This window comes from Microchirus variegatus (genome assembly GCF_963457635.1).
Source record: "Microchirus variegatus genome assembly, chromosome: 5".
In the NCBI taxonomy this organism is placed as follows: domain Eukaryota; kingdom Metazoa; phylum Chordata; class Actinopteri; order Pleuronectiformes; family Soleidae; genus Microchirus; species Microchirus variegatus.
In genome coordinates, this window is record NC_139806.1 from 13,528,805 (window position 1) to 13,552,601 (window position 23,797).

Here is a 23,797-nt window from a genome sequence, read left to right on the forward strand (position 1 = left end):
ACCCAGTCATTTTGTCTTGTCCCCTAAATGCAGACCTCTCCCGCAAGAACAGGCCAGGTGTCCTGTGCTTCTCTTGAGCTCAACAATCAGCTCTGAATTTTTCCAGTCACAATAACCTGGGATGGATTATGATCGAGTGGGCCCCTGGGCAGACGGGAAAACGGCCCTCGGTAGGGCCCATTCAAGGCATCTCACAGATTGTCCTAGTTAAGGCCTATCACTATGTGATTTATGTCGGACAACACCTGGGTAATTATAATAATATGATTAAGAGACCAATATTAGATATATCATAAACTTACATTTTGTTATTTGACTGTGGACCCCGCCAAGACATAAGGGGTGGATAATATAGTCTACGGGGCCCTATAAAGACATCCCAAAATCTAACCAGCGTATAATAACATAAGCCATTGTATATGATTGAGGGGCCTTGTGTATATATATCACATAACATAAGCAGTGTTGTTTGGTTTAAAATATCAGGATGAATAACATAGTAGTGAACATCTCAGGATAGTAGCACAGAGCAGTGCAGTAATCCATCCTTGTAAATGGAGCATTTAGCTACATTTAATTTAGTGTGCTGTCTGTCTAGAGAGGGACACGGGAGAACTAGTACATGATTTAGGTATTTTCTTGATGTGAATGTTGAAGCCCCATAAATGAAAGAAAAAAAAATCTATAACATTCTCAATGTTTGCTATATTTTAAACACAAACATCAACCCATAACATATTGTCTGTAAAATTATGATTCTGCAAAAGTTCTTATAGATCTTGAAAACGGAACTATCCCTTTAAATAAGCGAACTGGACACATGCCATCATGCTCCCGAGTTTGTTTGTTTTTTACAAAGGGTGGGGGTGATCGTAACACGACTATTGTGCTACCCTGTGTAGCTATTACACCCATAATAACCTTTAATGAACTGCACTGAATCAAATGATAATTGACTAACTGCCTTAGTGGCTTATCATAACAAGGCCTGGGTGCGGTTTACACATCGCTCCAGCCGCGCCTTTTCCTGTCACAGCGGAACGGCTGTGCGTAAGGACGGCGGGTCAGCTGACAGCTATCTGAGGACCGGGAGGAAGGAGCTGTATTAGCGGGTGTGTGAGTGAACTGGGATCCCTCTTGAAGCTGTTCCCAAGGCCAAACGGGGAGCCGAGACTGGTGGCGTTTGAGAGAAGTAGGGTAAGTTTAATAAAGTCGACACGTTGAAGTGTTTTGTCGTTAAGATCGTAAAATAAATCGGGGTAAATTCTGAAAGGGGAAAGCCTGTGTAGTCGATTCGTTCCTCGGCGGTGCTAATATTAGCAACGTTAGCCTCTGCACCGCTAGCTAATGTTAAGCTTGCAGAGATGGCAGACTAGAAACCGGATATGTGAAAATCAATTCCCTTCACAATGAAAGCACTCGGCATATCATTCTCGCATTTCTGAACAAATTAATCGGCCAAGACATTTGATGCAAACATTCGACGTTTGTATTTCGTAAGTTAATAGCAATAATAAGTAATTACTGGTGTAGTATGCTGTCGAGTCGCTGAAAACTATATTTCTTTCTTTTCACCGGAAGTCTTTTAATGTGTACCCAGTTCGACGCTCGTTATCAGAACATCACAGCCCAGCTAGCCTGCTAATGTAAGCTAATTTAGCTAACCATCTCTCATTCGGTGCATTCTCCATCACTTTGATAGCTGAAGGTCACATCTGCATCGACCGTGTAGCCATTAAAATAATCTCAAGCAAACATGTCTCTCAACAGTGAGAGTCAAATGAGGAACATATGAAACATGTATGAATGCTAAGAAATGGCCCGGCTGAGCAGACATCTTGACTCCAGCCAATATAAGGACGGTTGGACCCGCTCAGGTCTTACACTCGATTAGAATGATGGCGACAACGCGATGTCTTTCTTGGAGGAATCCTTTTATTAATGTTGGGCACATTTGCGCTGCGTAAATTCCTCTGAGCTCCGTGTGTAGAACATGTCATGTCCATCAGCGTCGAGAGATCTCAAGCATGTCCTTCATTCCCTGGTTTTCCAGAAGCGTCTTTCTTGAATGGAGGCAAATTCCAATGATTTTTTTGTCTAGGCCCGGCACAGATTGGTTGTGTGCAGGTGGTGATTGTAATTGTTCGTACTTCAGCGTCTGTCACTGAAAAAGCAACAGATTTCCTGTTGACATCCTTCTTAAAACTGCTAATCTGCTGTTAATCTTACTTTACTTACTTTGGCGCAAAACAAGCAACTGGCACTGGTGGTTCTTGTCTTTTTAGACTGGGTTGTAACCAAAGATTATGTTCACAACTGATGATTATGTCGATAAAAGGATTAGTTCCTTAGTCCTTAAAATGTTGGTCACCTTTTCCAAGACTCCTGAACTATGACCTCCTTAAATGGGGTGTTTTTGTCCACAGACCATATATTCGGTTATTTATTTTCGACAAGTAAGAAACAACACCATAATCAAATGTAAGACACTGAAATTACATGTCTTAGATTTAATGTAAATTGTTGGTTAACCAAAAAGTGGGCAATTAATTTAGTGGTTGAATATTAATCATGAATCATTGCAGCCCTAGCCTACATTGGGGTGATGTGTGTATGTAAATGCACGTTAACCTAAATCACAGAGGGGCAGCTGCAGGGTACATTCAACTGGCGATAAAAGTGGAGTGTGTGTGGTTGTGTGGAACAGAGAAAGACCAAAAAGCGGATGTGAGGCACAAACGCTTCCCTGTACTGTCGGTCACTCCCTCACTTTTTCACTGCTTTCACTTCTGTCACCCCCTTTTCCTCTCCTCCTCGTTTCCTTCCTCTCCAATCTCTTGCTCCATATCTATCTCTCCCAGGCGGGGTTTGGTTTCACCATGGCCAGTTGGGACTGAGAAACAGCCACAATGATTGGAGGACTGTTTATCTACAACCACAAGGGGGAGGTCCTCATCTCCCGGGTCTACCGAGATGACATAGGGTATGTTTCACGGAGACGAAGCTGCTGTAAAAGTTTGGAGGTCATAGGTCTGTGAGGAGACCCTGATCTGGTCACGGTGGACAGTTTGGGGTTGATCCTGAAGGGATGAGAAAGGATTATGTCCCTATTCCTATCTTGAAAGTTGTAGGTTAAATTTAGTACAGTGATCGTAACGTATTGTGAATATCACCAATAGACCACAAACAGTTAGACACATATAAATACATAAATCACACCTATTTAATGAAGTACTACTCAGATGGGAATACATTATAAAGGCAGGTTTAACACAAAAACTTGTTCTTGCAAAATTCTTTCATACAAAATGTGAGGGTATTTAAAAATGTTGCAAATGCCTTATTTTTTTATTTAAAGAAATAAAGAAGCATGGCTGTTCTAGACCATCTTGATATAAAACACGACCACTCGCGCATCAAATGAGTTCTGTCATCGCCACACTGGATTGAATTCATTCTTTCATTCATTCATTCATTCACTGACATTGCAACTCTCCGGAAAACCTTAGTGCCTGCACAATGTAAACCTGAATTATCGTTAATGGGTAAGTAGCATGCATGCCTCTTGTCTTTATCTTTGATTGTTCTTTTTTTTTTACAGTGATGAGATTGAAATACACAACAAAACGGCAAATAATGGAAATGCCTAAATGAATGAGCTGCTCTCCATGCTTAGATCAATCACCCCCAGCTGTTTTGCATAAACCCAGTAAAATCCAGTGTTTGTATCGAGGTCAGAGTAGGAAGTTTGCCAGAATAAGCTCTTCCTTTTGCTCAAATGTGTACACAGAAGCAGTTTGCAGTGTGTAGGTTATTTCGAGAGCAGGTCCTCGAAATAATTTTAATGTGTTATATCTCAAATGTCTTTGCTACCTATTCTATGATTTAGATGTGCAGTTAACACATAGGCAGACTGGTGTATACAGGAAGAGGTGCTTATTTGTTGTAGCTGCAGTCAGCAGTCACTGAGAAACCATTCAACTTGAATTTGATGAATACAGGGTCTGAAGCTTTTGCACACAAGGATATCCCTTCCCTCTTTTGTCTGGTTTCTAGGCAGCTGAAATGTATTTGTGGTTGCTTAAATTTGAATCATCGCTCCTCCCAGTACAGCTGCATGTCTCGTCAGTCTTGGCACAAAGTGCTCCGACCGATCTAGTTAACAGAAATCAAATTCATGCCTTCATAATAACAGCTGATTTTGCCAAACGACGCAAAATAAGGAGAATCTCACGCTTTTCATTCACTCCGTCATTCTTTTGCACTGCTGTTGAGACGGTGGCTCAAGAGTGTTTGCATTAAGTTTAGTAGACAAAGTAAATTTCTTGTTGAAACATTTCCACTGTGATCTCCTATGGTGATCCTCTCTGTTGCTGCAGGGTGAAACGGACACATTATGTTGCTCCATTGTCTGCAGTGCATGTGCTCTATATAGTGTTGCACCGGCAGCTGTGATATACACAGTTAATGCTGAGTTGTTATTGAGTGGTATAAATTAATTACAATCCTCTTGATATGCCATTGTGAGTAAAACACTACATGGTGCAACATAATGCTACTAACCTTGACTCGGCATATTCAGTTACAAAATAGCATCATAATAAACGCCATGTTATTCACTCTGTCTTTGTACATGATGCACGAAAATGTCTCTTGTGCATTTTTGTCTCCTCCCCCTTTACTTCATCCGTGTTTCCTCTCTATCCTCTGTATCACCATTTCCCTCCATCTGTCCATGTCGGCCCCTGTAGGAATAGGTAAGAGACGCTCCAGTGTATCAAGCATGACCCTTCCCTCTCATGGCCACTGATCAATAAACCCCTTAAACCCCAACGGTGCATGCCCATGGATTCCACAGCCAAAGTCCTGTAACTTCCTCTAAGCATGAGACACCTGCCTCATCCTCAGATTAACTCCCCGGCAACTGAAATACAAGAGTCCAAACTGTCCAAACCAATTAATTCAGCCACTACGAGAGCTCCTCGGTAAATATTGTTGCCCTCTAGCAACCCACTAAGCATGTAGTCTGAGCATGGAATATGACTGTCAACTTAGTTTTGTTGTGATTCTCTTGTTGGATATTTTAGAGCATTTAACGTTTATTTAATGGGGTAAAAAAAATAATTTATAATGAAAACTTTGACAGTTTTTCATTATTTAGAATCGAGTTTTTGCAGCTTATCATAACGGGCAAGACAAACATCATGGCAGCCTCCTAGACTCCCATCTTCTCCTAAAAGATGCCGAGTCATCACCATCTTGAATTCCTTCACTTGCATCATCCAGTTTTGTAATAACCACAAAGGAGGCTGTTAGCTGTTTTTGTCTTCTCTGTTTATTCGTCCTCATACCATCCAAAAATTTGAATAAAATAAGTATTATAGCAGTACTTTAACTAGAGGTTTGTATGATTTATAGGAATTTGAAGTCATAAAAAGTATTAAGGTACATTTTCTGTACGCTGATTGAGGATGAATTGTAATGCAAGTAAAAAGTCAGAAATAAAAGGTAGCTGTAGTTGTTTCAATTGTTTATTTGAATTAGACTGTACATGTTCTCAGGCGTTTCTCAGGATTTATTTTTCGTGTTCTTGTCAGAACGTGCTGTATCTTCTGCACTAAGCCCTGTTATTTCTAAATCCACCTTAATCGGGGCTGAGTTTAACCAACACATTGTAGCAATTGGTTGAGGTGTATTTTGTCTTGTTACTTTTCAGTTAAACAAAATGTGTGCTTTTACCATTTCAAAAAAATCAAAAGGAAATCAGGATTATAAACTTGTTTATATGTTGTCTTTTCCCCTGTGGGGTCCACCTAATTATGGTGCTGTTGCTTGGATGTCAACCTCAAGTCTGAGGTTTCTTTCTACCCATATAATTATCACAATTTACACAAAACAATCCTTCTTTTTCTTTCTCAAAAGGCAGAAAATTACCGTGTCCTGTTTCAGTTGGTTAGAGATAATTATTTTGAGTTCAGAATTGGATATACGGCATAGAGTGGGTTGGTGTCCACAACAGTCTCATTACATTTTGAAAAAATTAAATAATTTTGTCAACTCCTGTTTCCCTTTCTTGTTTTTTCCCCCCTGCCTCTGTCCTTCCCGCCTCACATCCCAGACGTAACGCAGTGGACGCATTCCGCGTGAACGTGATTCACGCCAGGCAGCAGGTTCGATCACCGGTGACCAACATCGCCCGCACCAGCTTCTTCCATGTCAAACGCTCCAACATTTGGTTGGCGGCGGTCACTAAGCAGAATGTCAACGCCGCCATGGTGTTCGAGTTCCTTTACAAGATGTGCGACGTCATGACGGCCTATTTTGGCAAGATCAGCGAGGAGAACATCAAGAACAACTTTGTGCTCATCTATGAGCTGCTGGACGGTAGGAAATTCGTTTGTCCAAAAGTATTATTACAGTATATTAGTCGCAAAGTCAGGTCTAGTGCAGGTTCTAGTGAGTTTTATAACATACTGTAATGTCTCTGTGAGTGTCCAGTTTTGTGATTTGCCTTTGTTCACACAGAGATCCTGGACTTTGGCTACCCTCAGAACTCGGAGACTGGAGCGTTGAAGACCTTCATCACCCAGCAGGGCATTAAGGGACAGGTCAGTATGACTTGTGTGGACTCCAAGGGGTCATGTTGATTATAAATTCCACTTTAGTAGGTACACCTTGCTAAAAATTAACATTGCTTGATTTTTGTTGAAACCATTTTGGAGGTGGTTGTTTGTGGTGCTTTTGAATTAAATTTACTGTACCTACTAGTGATCTTCTGTTAGTGGGACTAGTCTCTTACTGTATGTTCACACCAAATCTGATTAAAATTTGTGCTGAACAAACTACACCCAAGTTGACGCAAAGACACACGATGTGCATCGGGTGTGGCATGATAGACACGATGTCGCTGCAGACGTGCAATTTGGAATATTTCATATTCATGATGACATCATAGTTGTGTTGTAATGTCAGCTGGAGCTCTACCGAACTTCTCCTACTTTTATTTACAATCTGACTAACTGCCATGTTTATATATTTTTTTTTTACTTCTTTTTTTTTTAGGGTGTATTGATGCAAAATACAGTTATTGTATGATAAATTAGAATGTAATCCATCTTTCTCTTTCATTCTTTCCTTAAACTGTGGTCTTGGATGCTTCATATTTCAGCACCAGGTAAGACACACTAACACATGGATATTCTAGATTCTAGATTTCTTTTTACCCGGTCTTTCATCTTCATATTTCTTTTGTCGGCCTTTTGACCCACTTCTTTTGTAGCATTGATACAGCTTCTCTTTCTCCCCCCCTACTCAGACAAAAGAGGAGCAGTCTCAGATCACCAGCCAGGTGACGGGCCAGATCGGCTGGCGACGCGAGGGCATCAAGTATCGCCGCAATGAACTTTTCCTGGACGTACTGGAGAGTGTCAACCTGCTGATGTCACCACAAGGTCTGTTTGTATGACTGATGATTATGAAAACACAGGGTTTTAGTTGGCATTACATTTTAGGAATCACATTTAAAATGTGTGCATGTTTTAAATGGCATAAATGAACTGTGTTATCCCCCCCCCCTCCTCTCCCCTCCTCTCCCCTCCTCTCAGGTCAGGTCCTGAGTGCTCATGTGTCTGGACGAGTAGTGATGAAGAGCTACCTGAGCGGAATGCCCGAGTGTAAATTTGGCATGAATGACAAGATTGTCATTGACAAACAGGGCAAGGGAGGAGCGTCCGATGACGCAGGGAAGAGGTGAGACAAAGCATATTAGCTTCAGCAGCTTCAACAAGCTGATAAAGTAAAATATAACATTTTGTCGAAAAAGGTCCAGTGTGTAAGAACAAGTGAGAATTGATGAGACTGCAGAGTGTAACAAATGGACTCTTTTGCTTACCCTTTATTTCCCAAGTGTGTCATGGCTTTTGCAAAATATATAGGGTGCAAACACAAATATCTGAACTCTCCTACTCGCTCTGTGTTGTAAGCCCTTTTTTTCAAAATGGGAAAGGTGTCTCTGTTTGTGCCTCTTTTACCTTAGGTGCATACAAAAGGTTATTCTAACACATCTTCCTAAATGTTATACACTGGACCTTTAAATGCATTTTTACCTTCTGTATCTAGAGTGCTGCTTTATATCGTGACAAGAAAATGAATTGAAAAAAAAAAAACATATTTAAGACGCAACCCTGTGTGTGTGTGTTCTCATCTGTTTGATTGTTGTCAACTTAACAACAGTACAGGCTTTATAATTTGTTTTTTTATTTTTTTCTTTCCTTTGGGTGCATCTCTCCTTTCTTTCCCTCTCTTCCTTTTCTATGTGCTGTACCTCAGTGATTTAGGGGGAGGAAGGTACTGTACTGACAAGTGTCCACCCTTTGTCAACTCAACACACGCACTCATTCACTTACACAAACACACACACACACTCTTGTCCTGTCTATGCTGTCAAGCACATTAACAAGTCATGCACTCATGTCCACACACTTGATACAGGTCATCCCAGTGGATGTTTCCCTCTTGTGGTAGAATAGTTGATTTGTTTGTTTTTCCTACACATACCTGCTCGACTATTAACACCTAACATAGATTGTGTTTTCTTTTCTTTTAACATTAACATCAGTAGAGCACGTCTTGCTACCATGGTTTTTTTGTCATTTGTGTTGAGTCTCCTTTTCTAATCGTGGGTAGTAGCTGAGGGATAGCAGTAGTTTTATCATTTGACGTTAGTATCATTATTTTCATTTATTTTTTAAACATTCGATTAATGACAAACCAGACAACCAACACCCTTTTCCTGCTCTGTTTTCTCTCCCGCAGCGGGAAGCAGTCCATCGCCATCGACGACTGCACTTTCCATCAATGCGTGCGCCTCAGTAAGTTTGACTCGGAGCGCAGCATCAGCTTCATCCCCCCTGATGGAGAGTATGAACTCATGAGGTCAGTATGTGACAAAATGGGGTGGGAAGTGAGTAAGGTCGGGGTTTGTACTTGTTAGATTTTGTGTTTTCAAGGTTTGAAAGTGCCTAATTTTTGTTAAGTTATGGAATAAAAGCAGGTGAAATAATCGTTTGAGTATGCATGTGTTCGTCTTGCAGGTATCGCACCACTAAGGACATCATCCTGCCCTTCAGAGTCATCCCTCTGGTCCGTGAGGTGGGTCGCACTAAACTGGAGGTTAAGGTGGTCATCAAGTCTAACTTCAAACCCTCTCTGCTGGCTCAGAAGATCGAGGTGAGAAACTAAGAAAAACTAGAAAAGCACTTGGAGAGCACAGACCTCCGCCAAGGCAGCTCAGTGCCTACAAAGTACACCCTGCCGGCGCGCCTGTGTGAGACAGCGAGTGTTGTAACCAGTGATAGCATCTACTGATCACGCCCAAAACTTAATCACTTGTTCCTTGTCCCATTGTGGACATTTCCTGAAAATTTCATTCAAATCTGTCTGACCTTTAGCATTATGTTGCTAACAGACAGACGAACAAACTCCAGGCGAAAACGTATACATCCTTGGCGGAGGTCAACTACATTTCCTCACGTGATGACGTGAATAAACGTGACGTTAATTGTAACCAGAGATGCTTTGAACCCCTGTTTTTTTGCAAATGTGTCTTCTTACACAGGTGCGTATCCCGACACCCCTCAATACCAGTGGAGTGCAGGTGATTTGTATGAAGGGAAAAGCCAAATACAAGGCCAGTGAGAACGCCATCGTGTGGAAGTGAGTCGTAGCTCTGCTCGTGATCTATGAAATACATTTAGACTGTGCAATGTTCTGTGTCACGTTAATGAATAACTGCCGCTTCTCTTTTGCTTGTTTGTTTAACTCGTGTCTGGCACAGACTGTCTTCTGTTAAACATTTCCCTGGTTTCTTTTTTTGCAGTGTTTAAAATTGGGTTTGCTCAGGACTGAGACTCACACAAGCAGCAATTACAAAGCTTTGTTTGTGTGTTTAGGATCAAACGCATGGCCGGGATGAAAGAATCTCAGATCAGCGCTGAGATCGAGCTGCTGCCCACCAACGATAAGAAGAAGTGGGCCAGGCCTCCCATCTCTATGAACTTTGAGGTCAGAATACATTAATATTGTAATAGCCTGTTTTTAAGTGCTTTTGATCTGCTCTTAAAAAATGAAAATTGAGGTTTAGAAATCACGTGACGTACAGGCTACCTTTTTTTTGTGGTTTTTTTTATTTTTATTTTATTTTTTTTTATGTTCATTATAGTTTTGACAAAAATTAAGGTGCAGCCATCTATGCACTTATGCCCACATACGTACACATGTAAACCTAAACATACACACATAAAAATACATGTGTGATGGTTTATATAGAAAAGAAAAAAAAAGGATTTAGGATATAGTCTATTACGCGGCATATGTTCCTGTACACATGTATATGCACACACTCTCTCATATGCAGATATATACACACAGCATATACCTACTGTTACACTCACTTGCACATAATATTCATGCATGCACCTCCCATAGCCTAGGCTACATTTTGAATTCAAAAGACCAAGCCCCCTTTTCAGACTTCCCTCCATAGCTACACCGAACACAGATTCACGATTCCCTGTGCAGCATCTGTAACTTCAAGTGCTTTTCGGTGACACCAACTTTTTTTTTTTGGATACTTGTACAATTGTTTCAACGTGATGCCAAAAAACAACAAAGCTTCACTTGGACATAAAAGTTGTCCTACCTGTCCGGTAGAAACAGAGCCACCGTGTCATCACTTTGCAGTTCTTTCAGCTGTCGCCACCATTCAAACGCGGTCTTGGTTCGCTCTGTATCAGAAGTAGTTTTCCAAAAACGTCTTTCTTTTGCGACCAATACTTGTTGTTGCACCTTTTCCGCCGTAACGTTGCTGCCACTGTCTAGTTGGATTTAGCAAGCTAGCATAAGCTCTGGGGTAGGCGTATAGGCAATACAGTAAAAAAAAAAAAATGCTCCAGAAAATAATCTTCCACTATTCCTTTTTACTGCAGGGTTTGCTAATGGTGGTGTGCCCACTGCCCTGCTACAACACACCTGATTTAAATGAGTGGCTAATTAGCAGGCTTTTACAGAGCGTGTTAACGAGCTGATTTGAATCAGGTGTGTTGGAGCAGATTAAAAACACGAAGTGGACGTGTGATTTCATCACAAACTGTTTAGATTTAGCGCTGCCTTTTTTTTCTCTCTTTTAAACTAAATCAAGTTGTGCTCACTTATCATTCTGTGATGACGTGGACGTTTGCACCACCTACTGTTCATCTCAAAGAAGTAATTCCGAAATTGCCTGAACAGCAGTGGATGGAACATGAATGACACATGTTTACGTTTGTGGTTCATTTTCATGGAGACCTGGCTTCTGCCCACCATCCACTCAAGCACACGCACAGACACTGTATGTTTTGAATCATTGCGTAGAAAATGGGTCGTCTTAAAGTTTTGTTTTAATATATATTGATTTATTATAGTACAGAAAAACAGCTTTTTTTCGACATTGATTAATCAGACTAGGGCTGTGGCAAGTGATGAATTTGTTTGGTCCATAAAATGTCAGATGAAGTTTTAATGATAGATGGAGCAAAGAAATAAATGAATTCAGATTAATTAATAAAAATAAGTAATTGATTAATAATCGATCATTACAGCCTTAAATCAGATTACATTTGTTTGCTAAATGCAAATCTGAACAGTGACCAGAGTTCCCACAGTCTTCGTGCTCAGAGCTGGTTCACTTGTACAGCCTACATTTCCCAGCATGCCCCGACACGCCCTGACCCTCTTCCTCCTGTCTCCGCAGGTCCCCTTTGCGCCCTCTGGACTGAAGGTGCGCTACTTGAAGGTGTTTGAGTCCAAGCTGAACTACAGTGACCACGACGTTATCAAATGGGTGCGGTATATCGGTCGCTCCGGCATCTACGAAACGCGCTGCTGAAACTCACCCCGGGCCCTGCAGCAGCGAGCTGACCACTCTTCTCCCATCTATCCTGTTTTTCTTCATCCACTTCCTCCTCCTTCGTCTCTCTCTCTCTTTCTCCTTCCCTCAACCCTTATAGCTTCTCTCATACTCCCTCCCTCCCTCCTCACACCCCTTCTAACTAGGTGTTGGAGATTGAATTTACATCCTATAAAAAAAAAAAATAAATATGGTATAATGCACAGATATATGCAAAATGTGAGCCATTGTATCGTATATATCTTGTAGTGATGAGTAAACCTGTAAGCCACCTGGTGTCAGAAAGAAAAAGACAGGTGATGCAGGGGGGGACCAGGGGGAGGGGTCAGGACGAGACACCTTTGGCGTCTTCTGGGTTGCTCTGTTGTTGTTTTTTTCCCCCTCAGTGTTATCGTTCAAACCGTCAACTCTGCAGTTACTTTAGAACCCCCACGTGTCGTAGAGTAAAATCCCTGGTGAAGATGATGTGTAGCTGCTGTCTGTGCTTTATCAATTCAGATGTAGTTCCTGTGTATGAACTCCTTTCGTCAGTTAAGAGTTGACCCTTCAAATTGAGCTGCATTGTCTTATTCTGTGTTGCACATTGACTGATATTTGGCCCGTGTATTTTTGTTGGGGGCGGGGAGGAGGAGGGCGGGGTCATTTAGAGTTCTGATTCAGACAGAGAAAGCATTCACAGTGACTGAGATGTTGTGTGTTTTGAAGAGCGTGTCATGATGTCTTTTCCTGTTTCCACTCTTGCTTTAACTGGCACCAAGAGAGTAAAAGTCAAAATTAAAAAGCTAGAGGAACATTCCAAACAGTTTTAGAGGTTTGATCATTGTCCTGTTGTGACTCAGATTTCCTACATGATTCTTAAAGCACTAATATCGTCTTTGTCGCACTATTGTGACTCACAGATTAGGCCCTGGGAGCAAGTGTGTGTGTGTGTGTTTGCAGTGAGGTGAGGTCTCCCCCTGGTGTTTGCCTCGTCACTGTCTACTTCTTCATGTTTGTAACCCTGGTGACCGTTCTATCCAATAAAATCTGACTGTGTAACCAAACCCACCTTTCCCCTCTGTGTTTTTCATTTTGCTGATATTGTTTCAAGCTGTATCGTTTCGCCATTTCCTCTCGATGTTTGACATGAGGGCGGAGGAGCTGTAGACACAATGGATTATTGGGTAATATTGATTGCGTTTGAGCTTTGGTTAGCTTAAGTTTTCATTCTGGCAAACAAATGTGTTGACGGAATAAACCTGTTACCAATCACTTGTTTTTCTGATTGTGTTTTAACTGTAAATTTGTAACTAAGTGTTTTGTATTTGCTGCTGCCGACTTTTGCCAGGATCCCCTTGAAAAAGAGGTTCTTAATCTCAATGGGATTTTCCTGGTTAAAAGAAAAAAATAAATAAAATGTGAATTAATAGCAGTTGCAGGAAACCATAAGAGAGAAGGAAATGCTTTGGCCAACATATTTTAATACTTATTTCCTGTCTTGCTCTTCCTTGACATTCAGGACATAAAACCAAAAAAAAAAAAAAAAACCCAAACCGTAAAATAATACAGGATTAAAACACTTGCAGTTAAAACATTTACATAGTTTTATCTTTGTGGTAGTTTGTGGCAGTCACTGGTTTCTTTGCCACTCAAGTCTTTGCAAGCTGGAGCTCTCGACATGGACACGCTCACACATTCAACATGGTTTTAAAAACGACAGATTCCACAAGAATCAAGGCGAGGCTTCCCAAAAGTAGCTTTGCACTAAAATCAAGGCTGGATTTCCTCAGCAAATTATTCCAGCTTTGTACTTTTAAATGTTGATACCAGAAGTAATAACAATTACAACTGTGGCAACTCCTTCCACTCCTTCCACAAAGACAAATTTGAGAAACCAAGATTGATCCGACAATCGTCAACAGTTACACTGGAGTCTTCAAACAGTATTGCATTACATCGTCAGATCGTCATCATCCTGTTATAGAGGAGACACGACACATGCTTTATCACTGGAGATGCAGGGCGCGCACACACACACACGCGCGCACGCACGCACACACACATACACACAGGCCTGGAAATCTTAAATATTTGACCAATCACACAAACTTTAGAGTACTTTTTGACAGTACTGGAACAATGGCTCTGTTCAGAATGGAAAAATAATGCTCATACTTTGTGCTCATCTTCGGAAAGAGAATGAGGAGGTAGCTACAAAAAAAACGTTGATCTGGATTTCCACTGATACATAAACCTGAACCCTTCACCCACACATATATACAACACAGTGCAGCCCAGGCAACCACAGTACATCAGAACAAATGTATATTAGCCTGTATGTGTGCTACTGATGACGCCTGATCAATATGACTCCAATTAGTCAAAATAAATGACTGCTTACAAAGTGATGTCAACAGTGTATCATAATCAGGTGTATCAGATTAAAAGTTTTACTTCCCCAAGGCCCAGATGTGCATTTTTTAAAGAAAAGAAAAATCAAGCCATTCCCATGTTGATCCTCTGCTCAGCCTGACAATAATGGATGATTAAGAGATCTGTACAGAGGACAAAAGTGATAGAAGATGAAATCTACAAAAATAAGTATTTCTACATCAACATTTAACCCTACAGTCATCCCTACCATTCCTATTTCACGCTGCGTTAAAAACGTCCTGTCTGAGTCGACTCTCTGAAGCAAGACTCTTGTCCACGGACAAAAATATAAACGTAACACAAGCAGATTTATCACCGTGAAGTCAAGCACAACTTGGAACTGTTGACGGATGGAGAGACATTTCGAACATGCCGCAGCACTGCAGAGCTTGTACGCAGAAACATCACATGCACATACACACGGACACGCGTGGCCCCAAAGACAGGCCAAACTTGAGGGAAAAGCTGCTGTTATGTGAACATTTGGAGTTTCTCCTCCGGATTAATTCAACCGTGTACACGAGGTCACCTCTCGCACACACGAACACACCAAGGCAACACGTGCTGCTCCAACAAGTGACCAGACATCCTGCGAGCTCTCCCACTAAAGTCATGAGAAAAACAAAAATGACTGCACCACACTCCTGCAAATATTTATAAGTGTCAGAGACGAACTGAATCAAACTTTATACGTACGTGACAAAGATAAAGATGAGTGACTAGTGGTAGCTGTTGTGACATGATTAGCTGTTAAAAACAAGAGCAGTGGAGAAACGGGACGTCATAGTTAATGCGACATTGAGGTGCTAAACATCAAAGTGGGAAAAAAAAGAAATGAAGAAAAAGGAAAAAAGCAGGAGCTCCATGGAAACCACACTACTCGACAGCTCAGCTAACTGGTAGCCCTGACTGTGGACCGGCAACACTAACAATTCAAACATGCTCTAGTTTTCGTCGTCCTCGTCCTCGTCATCCTCGCTGATGAGGTATCCGCGGGCCCCGCTGTGTTGCGGCAGAGGTGACGGAGAAGGGGAGTTCTTTGTGAAGAAGGGGAGACGGAAGGTGGGAGACGGGGAGCGCTCCTCGCGGGTGGGGCTGCTGTCGGGGCTGTGCCGGGGGCTGATGGCCTGCAGCATCCGTCCTTTGCCTTCCTTCAGCATGTGTTTCTGTGGAGAAGAGACAGAGGCACAGAGACTTAAATAACATTTTTAAACACAGGATTTAAATATGTTTGGTTTGTGATGACATGCACATTTTTCCCCAGTGTCTAAGAACTGTCAAAAACAGTGAGACTGCACATTGTAACCCTCACTTTCCCATGCCTTTCAGTGAACTACAGTGGCATTCCACTGTGACATGCACACTAACTGTTTTTTTGTTTTTTGTTTGTTTTGTTATTGAAACATGGTGACACAAAATGTCAGCCTTCAGAAAGCAAGGGCCTAGCCTAAAGTACATAAAAGAAGCTTATTTTTGCTGAAAACTGGTCACACATTGTTTTCTGAATATGATCTGTTACCTTCAGAGAGATGTTCCGACATCTATCACATTACTCAACAAGAAAGGAGACCAACTCAGTCATGTTTCTTCATTAGCGCGGTCTCTGGAGCTGTGGGATTAAATCCCTTTCATGAATTAAGGGATTTAAGGATGATTTGTTTTTAATGAAAATCAATGTCTCCTTCACTTCCCTCACTGCCCCCCCTAGGGCTTCCATAGTTCATAGTGGTGCAACACTGCAGACAAATCCCACTGGCATTTCCTCAGAGAGACTGACGAGGTGGTAATAATTCAGAAGTGACAACACTGCAGATATATTATTTGGCACTGCTGCCAAAATTCAATAACTTCAATAACCAGTTTTTGAACAACACTAATACTCTGTCTCTATGATCTAAATTGTGTCTGCACTGCAGTTATATACAATACTTTCAATAAGAATGTATAAACTAAATATTAAATACATGAAAAGAGTCATAAAAATGAATCTTTTGTGCACTGGGGTCATTATTAAATTATTGATCAATAACGCCAGGAAAAAACTGCTTTCTATATTGTTAACGCTACTCAAATTATAACTTTAACATGACAATCTTCGGTCACCAGACCAAATGCTTTCTGAGTGTTGGCTGTCACACAATCCAAGTCTTCCTTCCCACAGTAATGTGTAACCCGGGCATTCAACAGTGCAAAAAAAGGATGTGCCGTTTGTCACGCTGCCTGATGAATCAGTGATTAAAGACCCAAACAAAACAAAACCAACATCCTCACCAGAGCTCCCTCGGGGCCAAACATCTGCAGGAAGTTACCGATGAACTCCCTGGATTTCTCCTCCCACTTCTGAATGAGGTCGATGCTCTTCTCCTCCACCTTCTGCACAAACTCCTTACTCTTCTCCTCCACGTCACGCACCTTCCTCTTCACCTTGTCCACTCGCTCCTGCAGGTGGTATTTCTTCTCCTGGTGAGAGTGGGGGACAGCAGGGGCCATATACCTTTATGCCATTTCCCACGACTACATTACAACAGACACAACTGAATCGGTGTGTTTCATACGTTGATGAAGCTGACGTTGAGTTCCTTGGCTGTGTATCCTCTCTGTAAGTTGCGTCTGACGTACACATCATAGTCACGGACGATGCGTGTGATGATGTCAGAGGTGGAGATGCCCTCCGTCCGCTGAGTGGGAGCAAACATGCCTAAGACACACACAGCGTAAGTGAAGAGGTCACCGAGTGTAGATGAACACATGCAGCAAAGCCAAACGCGTGTCAGAAGAAAAGTACCGTCTTTTGCTTACAAATCTAAATTCATTTCACTTCAGTGGTGTTATGCTGCACAATGTGTGCTTAGACCGCAGCCATAAACACTGATCTGTTTCCAGGAATTACCACCTCACCAACTTTTGCACACATTTCTTTCACAATCCTGCCTCAGTCTCAGACACAAAGGACTCTATCAAGACTGTTTGAAAGCATGAATTGCTGTGATTGAATAGAAAAGCTTTATTTTAATATAAAACCAGTATGGCAAGTCATCATAGTCATCTAATTTTTTGTCACAGATAACAGCTGCTACCCTCTCCCTGCCCCTAGGGTTTTTTTTGAAGATGACACATCGTGAAGAAGTTGCATGTTTGTCTGTGTGCAGATGTCACTTAATCATCTGTTATAAAGTTTGTTCACCTAAACCACAGATGACTCATTTGCATGACACCATATAAGAACCTCCAGAGCCTTCACGATACAATATTAGCAGAGTACTTATGTCACAATATTATGACATTGTATTATAATATATAATCCAATTTATTACCCTTTTTCATCAGTTTATGCCAGGTTTAGGTTTACATTTGTGTTTCATTTCACACTAATCCTGTGCTAGGAGGATTCAGACTGGTCAAAGCAACCTTTAAAACACCCGATATGTCCCCCTAAGAGTGACGAAATGCTGCTACTTTGACCTGCTTTTTACTTTGCTGTGTTGATATCTTTATTTTCGAGAATAATTTATTAAACATAACATGACACAGCAACTCCCTCACTCCAAGTAACCCCATAACAGCACTGTTCGGAGACAAAGAGATGTGTGTCTGGCTTCATGTTGAGCTTCGCTGCGGTTTAAACATTCACTTTGGAGTTTAGGTGTGTCTGTCTTTAGTTTGGACAAACAATTATTGCTTTTTATTTACTTTTCACTACACCTGAGACTCCTCTGTCTGTGTGCAATGCTCACACAGACAGAGACAGCAAAGAGGGTGGAAAGATGATATTTAGCAGTGCTCCTCCTATTAATAAAAATTGATACTTGATGCCCACTTATTAACACAATGTCCCCGCATAAAATATCGCAATACTACTAATAATACTGTATCAATCAGAAGAAATCAAATAAGGCACTTTATAATTTATGTGGTTACTTTGCCTGGCCACAAACATAATATGAGTCATTAATTTATTTGTGTAAATACACAGTAACAGCTGAAATACATGGCCTGACTTGGTCCCTGACTCAGGCACTTACCAGCATCTTTAATGTGCTTGTACACGTCATCACTGCCCGCTGAGGAATATGGGATGTCGTCATGGGCAACAAAGTCGATCTGGAGAGGTCATTATAACATATATCACATACACAGTAGTTTCAGATCTACAAACTGTGCAAACAAAAACAACGACAAAAAACAGCAGGGTAAGGCATGTTTACAAAGAATCAGGAAAAGGATCTTTCCAACTCATTCTTTTAGATTATTGTACAAACAATTTGTCAATTGATTACTCACGCGATGCTTTGCGAGGAACTCGGGCGTTAACGTCCAGGGAGCGTTTCGCACAATTTCGTCCACGTAGCGGCAATGTGTGACGGCATCATATCGCTCATCCTCATTCATCACTGTGAAGCCCTTGTATTTGTGGGTCAGGTCATCGCTGCACACTGTGGATGGTTTATAGAATAGATAGATCCTTTAACGAATGCAACCCAAGAAACCCCCCAAAAAAACAGTGAGTGTGGTATTGAAGCTACTGGTGGAGGGGGGAAAAAGTGGAGGACACTGGTAAACACTCACAGGTTATGCTACCAATACTTCACCAGTGTTTCCCAAATTTGGTCCTCAGGGACCCCTTCTCTGCATGTTTTTTTTTTTCATCTGCTCCAACACACCTGATTCAAATGGTCAGCTTGTCATCGAGCTCTGCAAAAGCCTGATAACGAGCCCTTCATTTGGATCAGGTGTGTTGTAGCAGGACAACATCTAACACATGCAGGCCAGAGGTCCCCGAGGATCATAATTTGGAAAATCTGGCTTAAGCTTATCATTTTTTACTGTGATAGAATGAAAACCACATATCGTTTATCCTGCTCATTTTAACAGAAACGCTTATCAGAGATGTTGCAGTTTGAGAGTGGTAGACGCATAACAGATGTAAAACCATCTGGTGATATAACCCCATAATTAACTTTCATTATCTTGCACTATTCAAAATAAGCAATCTAAATTTGACCAGTTGTCATAAGACAGTCCATTTAGTTTACCTTAGTTTACCATAATCTAAACCCAATCCGAACGCTAACCCTAAAACCAAGTCTTAACCCTCAATAAGCCCTATTAGAGACATGTATACACACACAACTAACACAAACTACTTACCTCCAACAATGAGATGCGTGTTTGGGAAGAGACATTTAGCCTGCATGAGAGCTCTGGCGTGACCTGAGTGGAAAACGTCAAAGATGCCGTCTGCATACACCCGCACAGGTCTGTTAGCTGGACAGAGGAAGACGAGTTATTGTCTATGTGTGATTAAAAAACTGACAGGAAATGTACTAATATTGAGAGGAAGACATGAGAATGAGTGCGAGAAATAGAGAAATTATGATTCCATACCCCCACACATGGCCTTTGGTCAATAACATTGTACCTAACTGACATTTTATCCCTCCCTTAATAAGACATGAGAGGAATAAGGGGAAAGGACACATCAATGGCCAAGAGATGAAAGCTAGAGATAATCTGACTCACCTGGTGTTCCTCTCTTGGCCTCCTCCATGTTCACTCTCTCATAGGGCTTACCATCAGCTGGCTCCAGCTCATCTGCAAAAGGTGCAGGGTGCTTCAGTCCCTTCAGAAAACCAAAGCAACAGAATGAACAGATATTAGTGGTGAATTAATGGCAAACAACACTGGTGATTTTACAGTTTTTACCCCTGCAAGGGAGGTTTGACATGTATTTGACATTTTCTGGAGAAGCAAGTTTTTTTTTTTATTTTTTTATTTTTTTAAACCTTGCAAGATAATGAAGTGTATTGACACAAAGGTTTGTGCTCTCTTAGTACTTTATTTAGATATTTATGTTTGTGTCCTGAAATGTTAGTGCTAGTATCGGATTGGTACCGATTCCCATCCCTAGTTTGTTTACCAGTTTAATTACATTACATAATCAAAACTTGGAATTCTATTGTTCAGTATGTTCAAACTATCAAGTTGTTGGTATGCAGCGATGCAGGTCATAAAGTTCACACATTCACAGATAATATACGAGTAAATTACAGGCATGTATCCACATGCACACACAAACACATACCCCCACACAGAGCCCTATAGGAACCACTGGACAAATATGCTGCTCAATGTCAGCTGGCTCACCACAGTACATCTGGGTATCTTCAAATGCCGCTCGCCCTCATCAGTCTCGCCATTGTTCTCTCCATCTCTTCTTCTCTTCCTGTTGATCAGCATCCCGCTCGAGCTTTGGGCCTCCATCTGGGTCAAAGGCCGAGACAGACATGTAAAACACACCACACAAGACCTATATATATATGACTTTTGTGTTACATCATACAAATATCATATAGCATAGTATGCAGTACAGACTGTGAATCTGAACAGCTGCGAGGAGATGAGAGACAGCTTTGACCCATTAACAGAAAGAGGACACAGTGAACCACAGGGTTGCTTTGAAATAAATACAAAAAGAAAAATAGATTTCTCTGCTATACAATTAAGGTCAACTCAAGATTACGCACACACCAGCTGTTTAAACACAAAACAATTGGTCCCAAAACAAAATTTTTACCCAATCCAGCCTTCAAATCAGAGTTGTGGTCTATCGTCTATCCAAAGGTCATGGGTGACTGAGATCACATTAACATCACCCTGGATAAAGCAGGGATGAAAGCCAGAGTCAGCAGTTCACTGACAGTGGGTGCAGTTTCATATCAGAAGTTGACTGATTTCAGGTGACTTGGCACATAACCTCAACCTATATGACTTTATTTTGTAGGAACATTTAAGTGCAAGAGAAAATAGATAAAACATTGTTTGTCCAGGATTTAAAAAGATATAAACCATGATGTTTCACAACTATAGATTTCATTTAGGACAGCGCAATACTTACCTACAATATATTTCACAATAAAACTTTCTTCAGTATCTATATTTCAAAGATTGTATGTAGTAGTAATATAATTACACACCGTTCATACATATTTTGCTTCAGATTTGTGAAATCAATCTTAACATACTGACATTTATCGTGATAATTGACAGTTTTGAAACTTTTGATCATGTTTTTGACCATATTTAAAATTGGCCTTGTCTAAAAATGTGCCGTGTATCCTTGTAGAACAGGGCTGAGATTAAAAAAAAGAAAAATACGTCCACAAGAATATGGTGACTTCTATTCTATCAGCAAGTTCTTGTGTTATGGGTGAGGCTGTGCTCCATTCCACACATTCCACCATGCCAGCAAAAATGATCCCACGGATCATTAAACAGAGAGGATATAATAACTTAAACATGTCTATCCATAACATTTCTTCCCTAAATCCTTTTGTTGCTGTGTTAAATATTAAAGTGTGACTCCGTGTAATGAGTGATAGACGTGGTATTACATAGATCTGATGGTGAAAGCTATTTGATCCCACGGAAGATGTTTGCACAAGCACCTGGCTGTCTCCTCACCACAGCAGCTGAGCTTGCCTGGAGGGCTCCCACATGTACCCCCCCCCCCCCCACACACACACACACACACACACACACACATACAGACTGACAGATAAGATTTACATCAACAGCACACGTGTCATCATAACTGAAACAGACAGGAATAAATAGTCTACAGGAATAATTAATTGTGTACTAAAAACAAAAAAGCAAAATAAAAATGCAAATTACCCAGTTTCCAAATTTCCCAGACCGAATGAGGACATTTTCTAATTCAAGCAACAGTCCAAAACTCATACATTTATTTACAGATTATACGAAACGCATATTTGGAATCAGAGAAGGTTCTAGTAAGTCAAACAATTAAGACCAAAGTAGCTGCAGGATATATTGTTGAATGGACTAATTCAACTACTTGATAGTAGTTGCAGAATATTGCAGTTAGGAGTATAAATAATGTAGACACAGGATCCCTCAACAAGTCATAGCTGAAAATGTGTTTACAGTTAAATTACTATTCTGAAATCAGGTGTTTCATTACTAGGATCATGTTCTGGTCTCCTATTGGTCACCAAAATGTAAGGGGGGGGGAAAAAACTCTGGCTCCAGCTCCATTGTACACAATGTCCTAAATGTCTGTTTCTTAATCAAATATGATAAAAGAATATAAACTCAAACAACACAAGTAGTATAACACCAGTGGTTCTAAACAATAACTTAACAGTTAATGTAAATACTAAATTTGGAGCACATAGTCAATGTTTTTAAAGATTTTCTGTTCTGTGGGTTACACCAATATGACGAGTTTACAGAGAAAAAAAACATGATCTATTTCTTTTTAACAACTTAAGCGAAACAATACATCATTACATACAAACAAAAGCAACATTGATATCATAGATAGGGTATGAAACAGACAGTTTCTAGGTCAATAAATACCACAGAAGGAGCAGAGTAGAAGGCGTCCCTCCTTAGAACACAGCAACAACGTCTTTACAGAGAGAACAGCTAACCCGCCACTCAAAAGATGTCAAAGTAACAGACAGAAGTATTCTTAAAGTTTTCTTGCATCAGCACAAAATGTATTCAGCTTGGAATAACGGCAGAAGTAAAACTAGTGAGTGAAACAGCTGACATACGAGTTAAACTGGTGACACTGCAGCTCAGCTCTCAGACACTGTCTGGGCGTTAAACCCATTCTGCTATCCACCCTGAGGAGTGGAGGCGGTTGCTTTGAGTTTGTTCCCACTTACCGTTCGCGCTTTTGTCTGGAATGGCTGTTTTGGTTTGCAGGTGTGGGCGGTTTCCTCTCCTCCTGGTGCCACAGCCTGGCGAACCGCCTGCTACAAGGGTAGCTAGCGCTGCTAACTACCGTCTAATGCTAGCTGGCTAGTTAGCTGTCAAGTTAGTGAATTGTTACTTCACTTTAGCCGTTAGCTCGCACGTTAGCCAACAGCGACAAAAACGGGGAGAACAAACGGTCCTGAAAGTAGTCGCTGGCCGCGCGGCTAAGCTGCACAAACCGCAGCCTTCAGAAGGACAAACAAATTGGCAGCAGTGACAGCTTGACAGCTTGTACTACAACGGTGACAGGTCAACAACACAGGAACTACAAAACTTGGACAACCTTAAAGGAACTGGCGTAACATTCCACGTAAGATCAAGTCCGGGGTTGTATCGTTTCACTCGGTGCTGCCACCTAGTGTTTGGGTGCGACACGTGGCACATTTACTTGTTTCGTTTGGAAATGTTATTAATAAAAGTAAAAAGTATGAAGGAAAACCCAATTAAAGATTGTATAAATGGTATATATATATATATATACAAACATATATGTATACATACATACATATATATATATATAATATAACTATATATATATATATACATACACATATATACATATATATATATATATATGTCATTCATCTTATAACCAAATGTTTCTGCAGACACTACTATGTTAGAACAGTTGGTTCTCTGCGGTTTGTGAAATGT

General features: G+C 40.9%; 2 protein-coding genes across 2 annotated transcripts; one reads left to right on the plus strand and one right to left on the minus strand.

Moving 5' to 3' along the window:
• Positions 1–1,022: 1,022 nt before the first annotated feature.
• On the plus strand, positions 1,023–12,981 carry LOC310928049 (AP-2 complex subunit mu-A). The gene is made up of 11 exons (XM_083890512.1): positions 1,023–1,197; positions 2,862–2,983; positions 6,119–6,384; positions 6,526–6,623; positions 7,316–7,451; positions 7,605–7,749; positions 8,815–8,934; positions 9,093–9,228; positions 9,617–9,714; positions 9,951–10,062; positions 11,789–12,981. Exons 2-11 carry the CDS (start codon positions 2,910–2,912, stop codon positions 11,921–11,923), a joined length of 1,320 nt encoding a protein of 439 aa, XP_083746638.1. The 5' UTR covers positions 1,023–1,197; positions 2,862–2,909; the 3' UTR covers positions 11,924–12,981.
• Positions 12,982–13,390: 409 nt separating this feature from the next.
• pcyt1aa (phosphate cytidylyltransferase 1A, choline a) lies at positions 13,391–23,386 on the minus strand. Its single transcript, XM_083890006.1, has 9 exons — positions 23,053–23,386; positions 20,501–20,617; positions 19,877–19,976; positions 19,505–19,621; positions 18,638–18,789; positions 18,379–18,457; positions 16,912–17,054; positions 16,628–16,816; positions 13,391–15,522 (listed from the first exon to the last, which is right to left on the minus strand). Exons 2-9 carry the CDS (start codon positions 20,615–20,617, stop codon positions 15,301–15,303), a joined length of 1,119 nt encoding a protein of 372 aa, XP_083746132.1. The 5' UTR covers positions 23,053–23,386; the 3' UTR covers positions 13,391–15,300.
• Between the last annotated feature and the right edge of the window lie 411 nt (positions 23,387–23,797).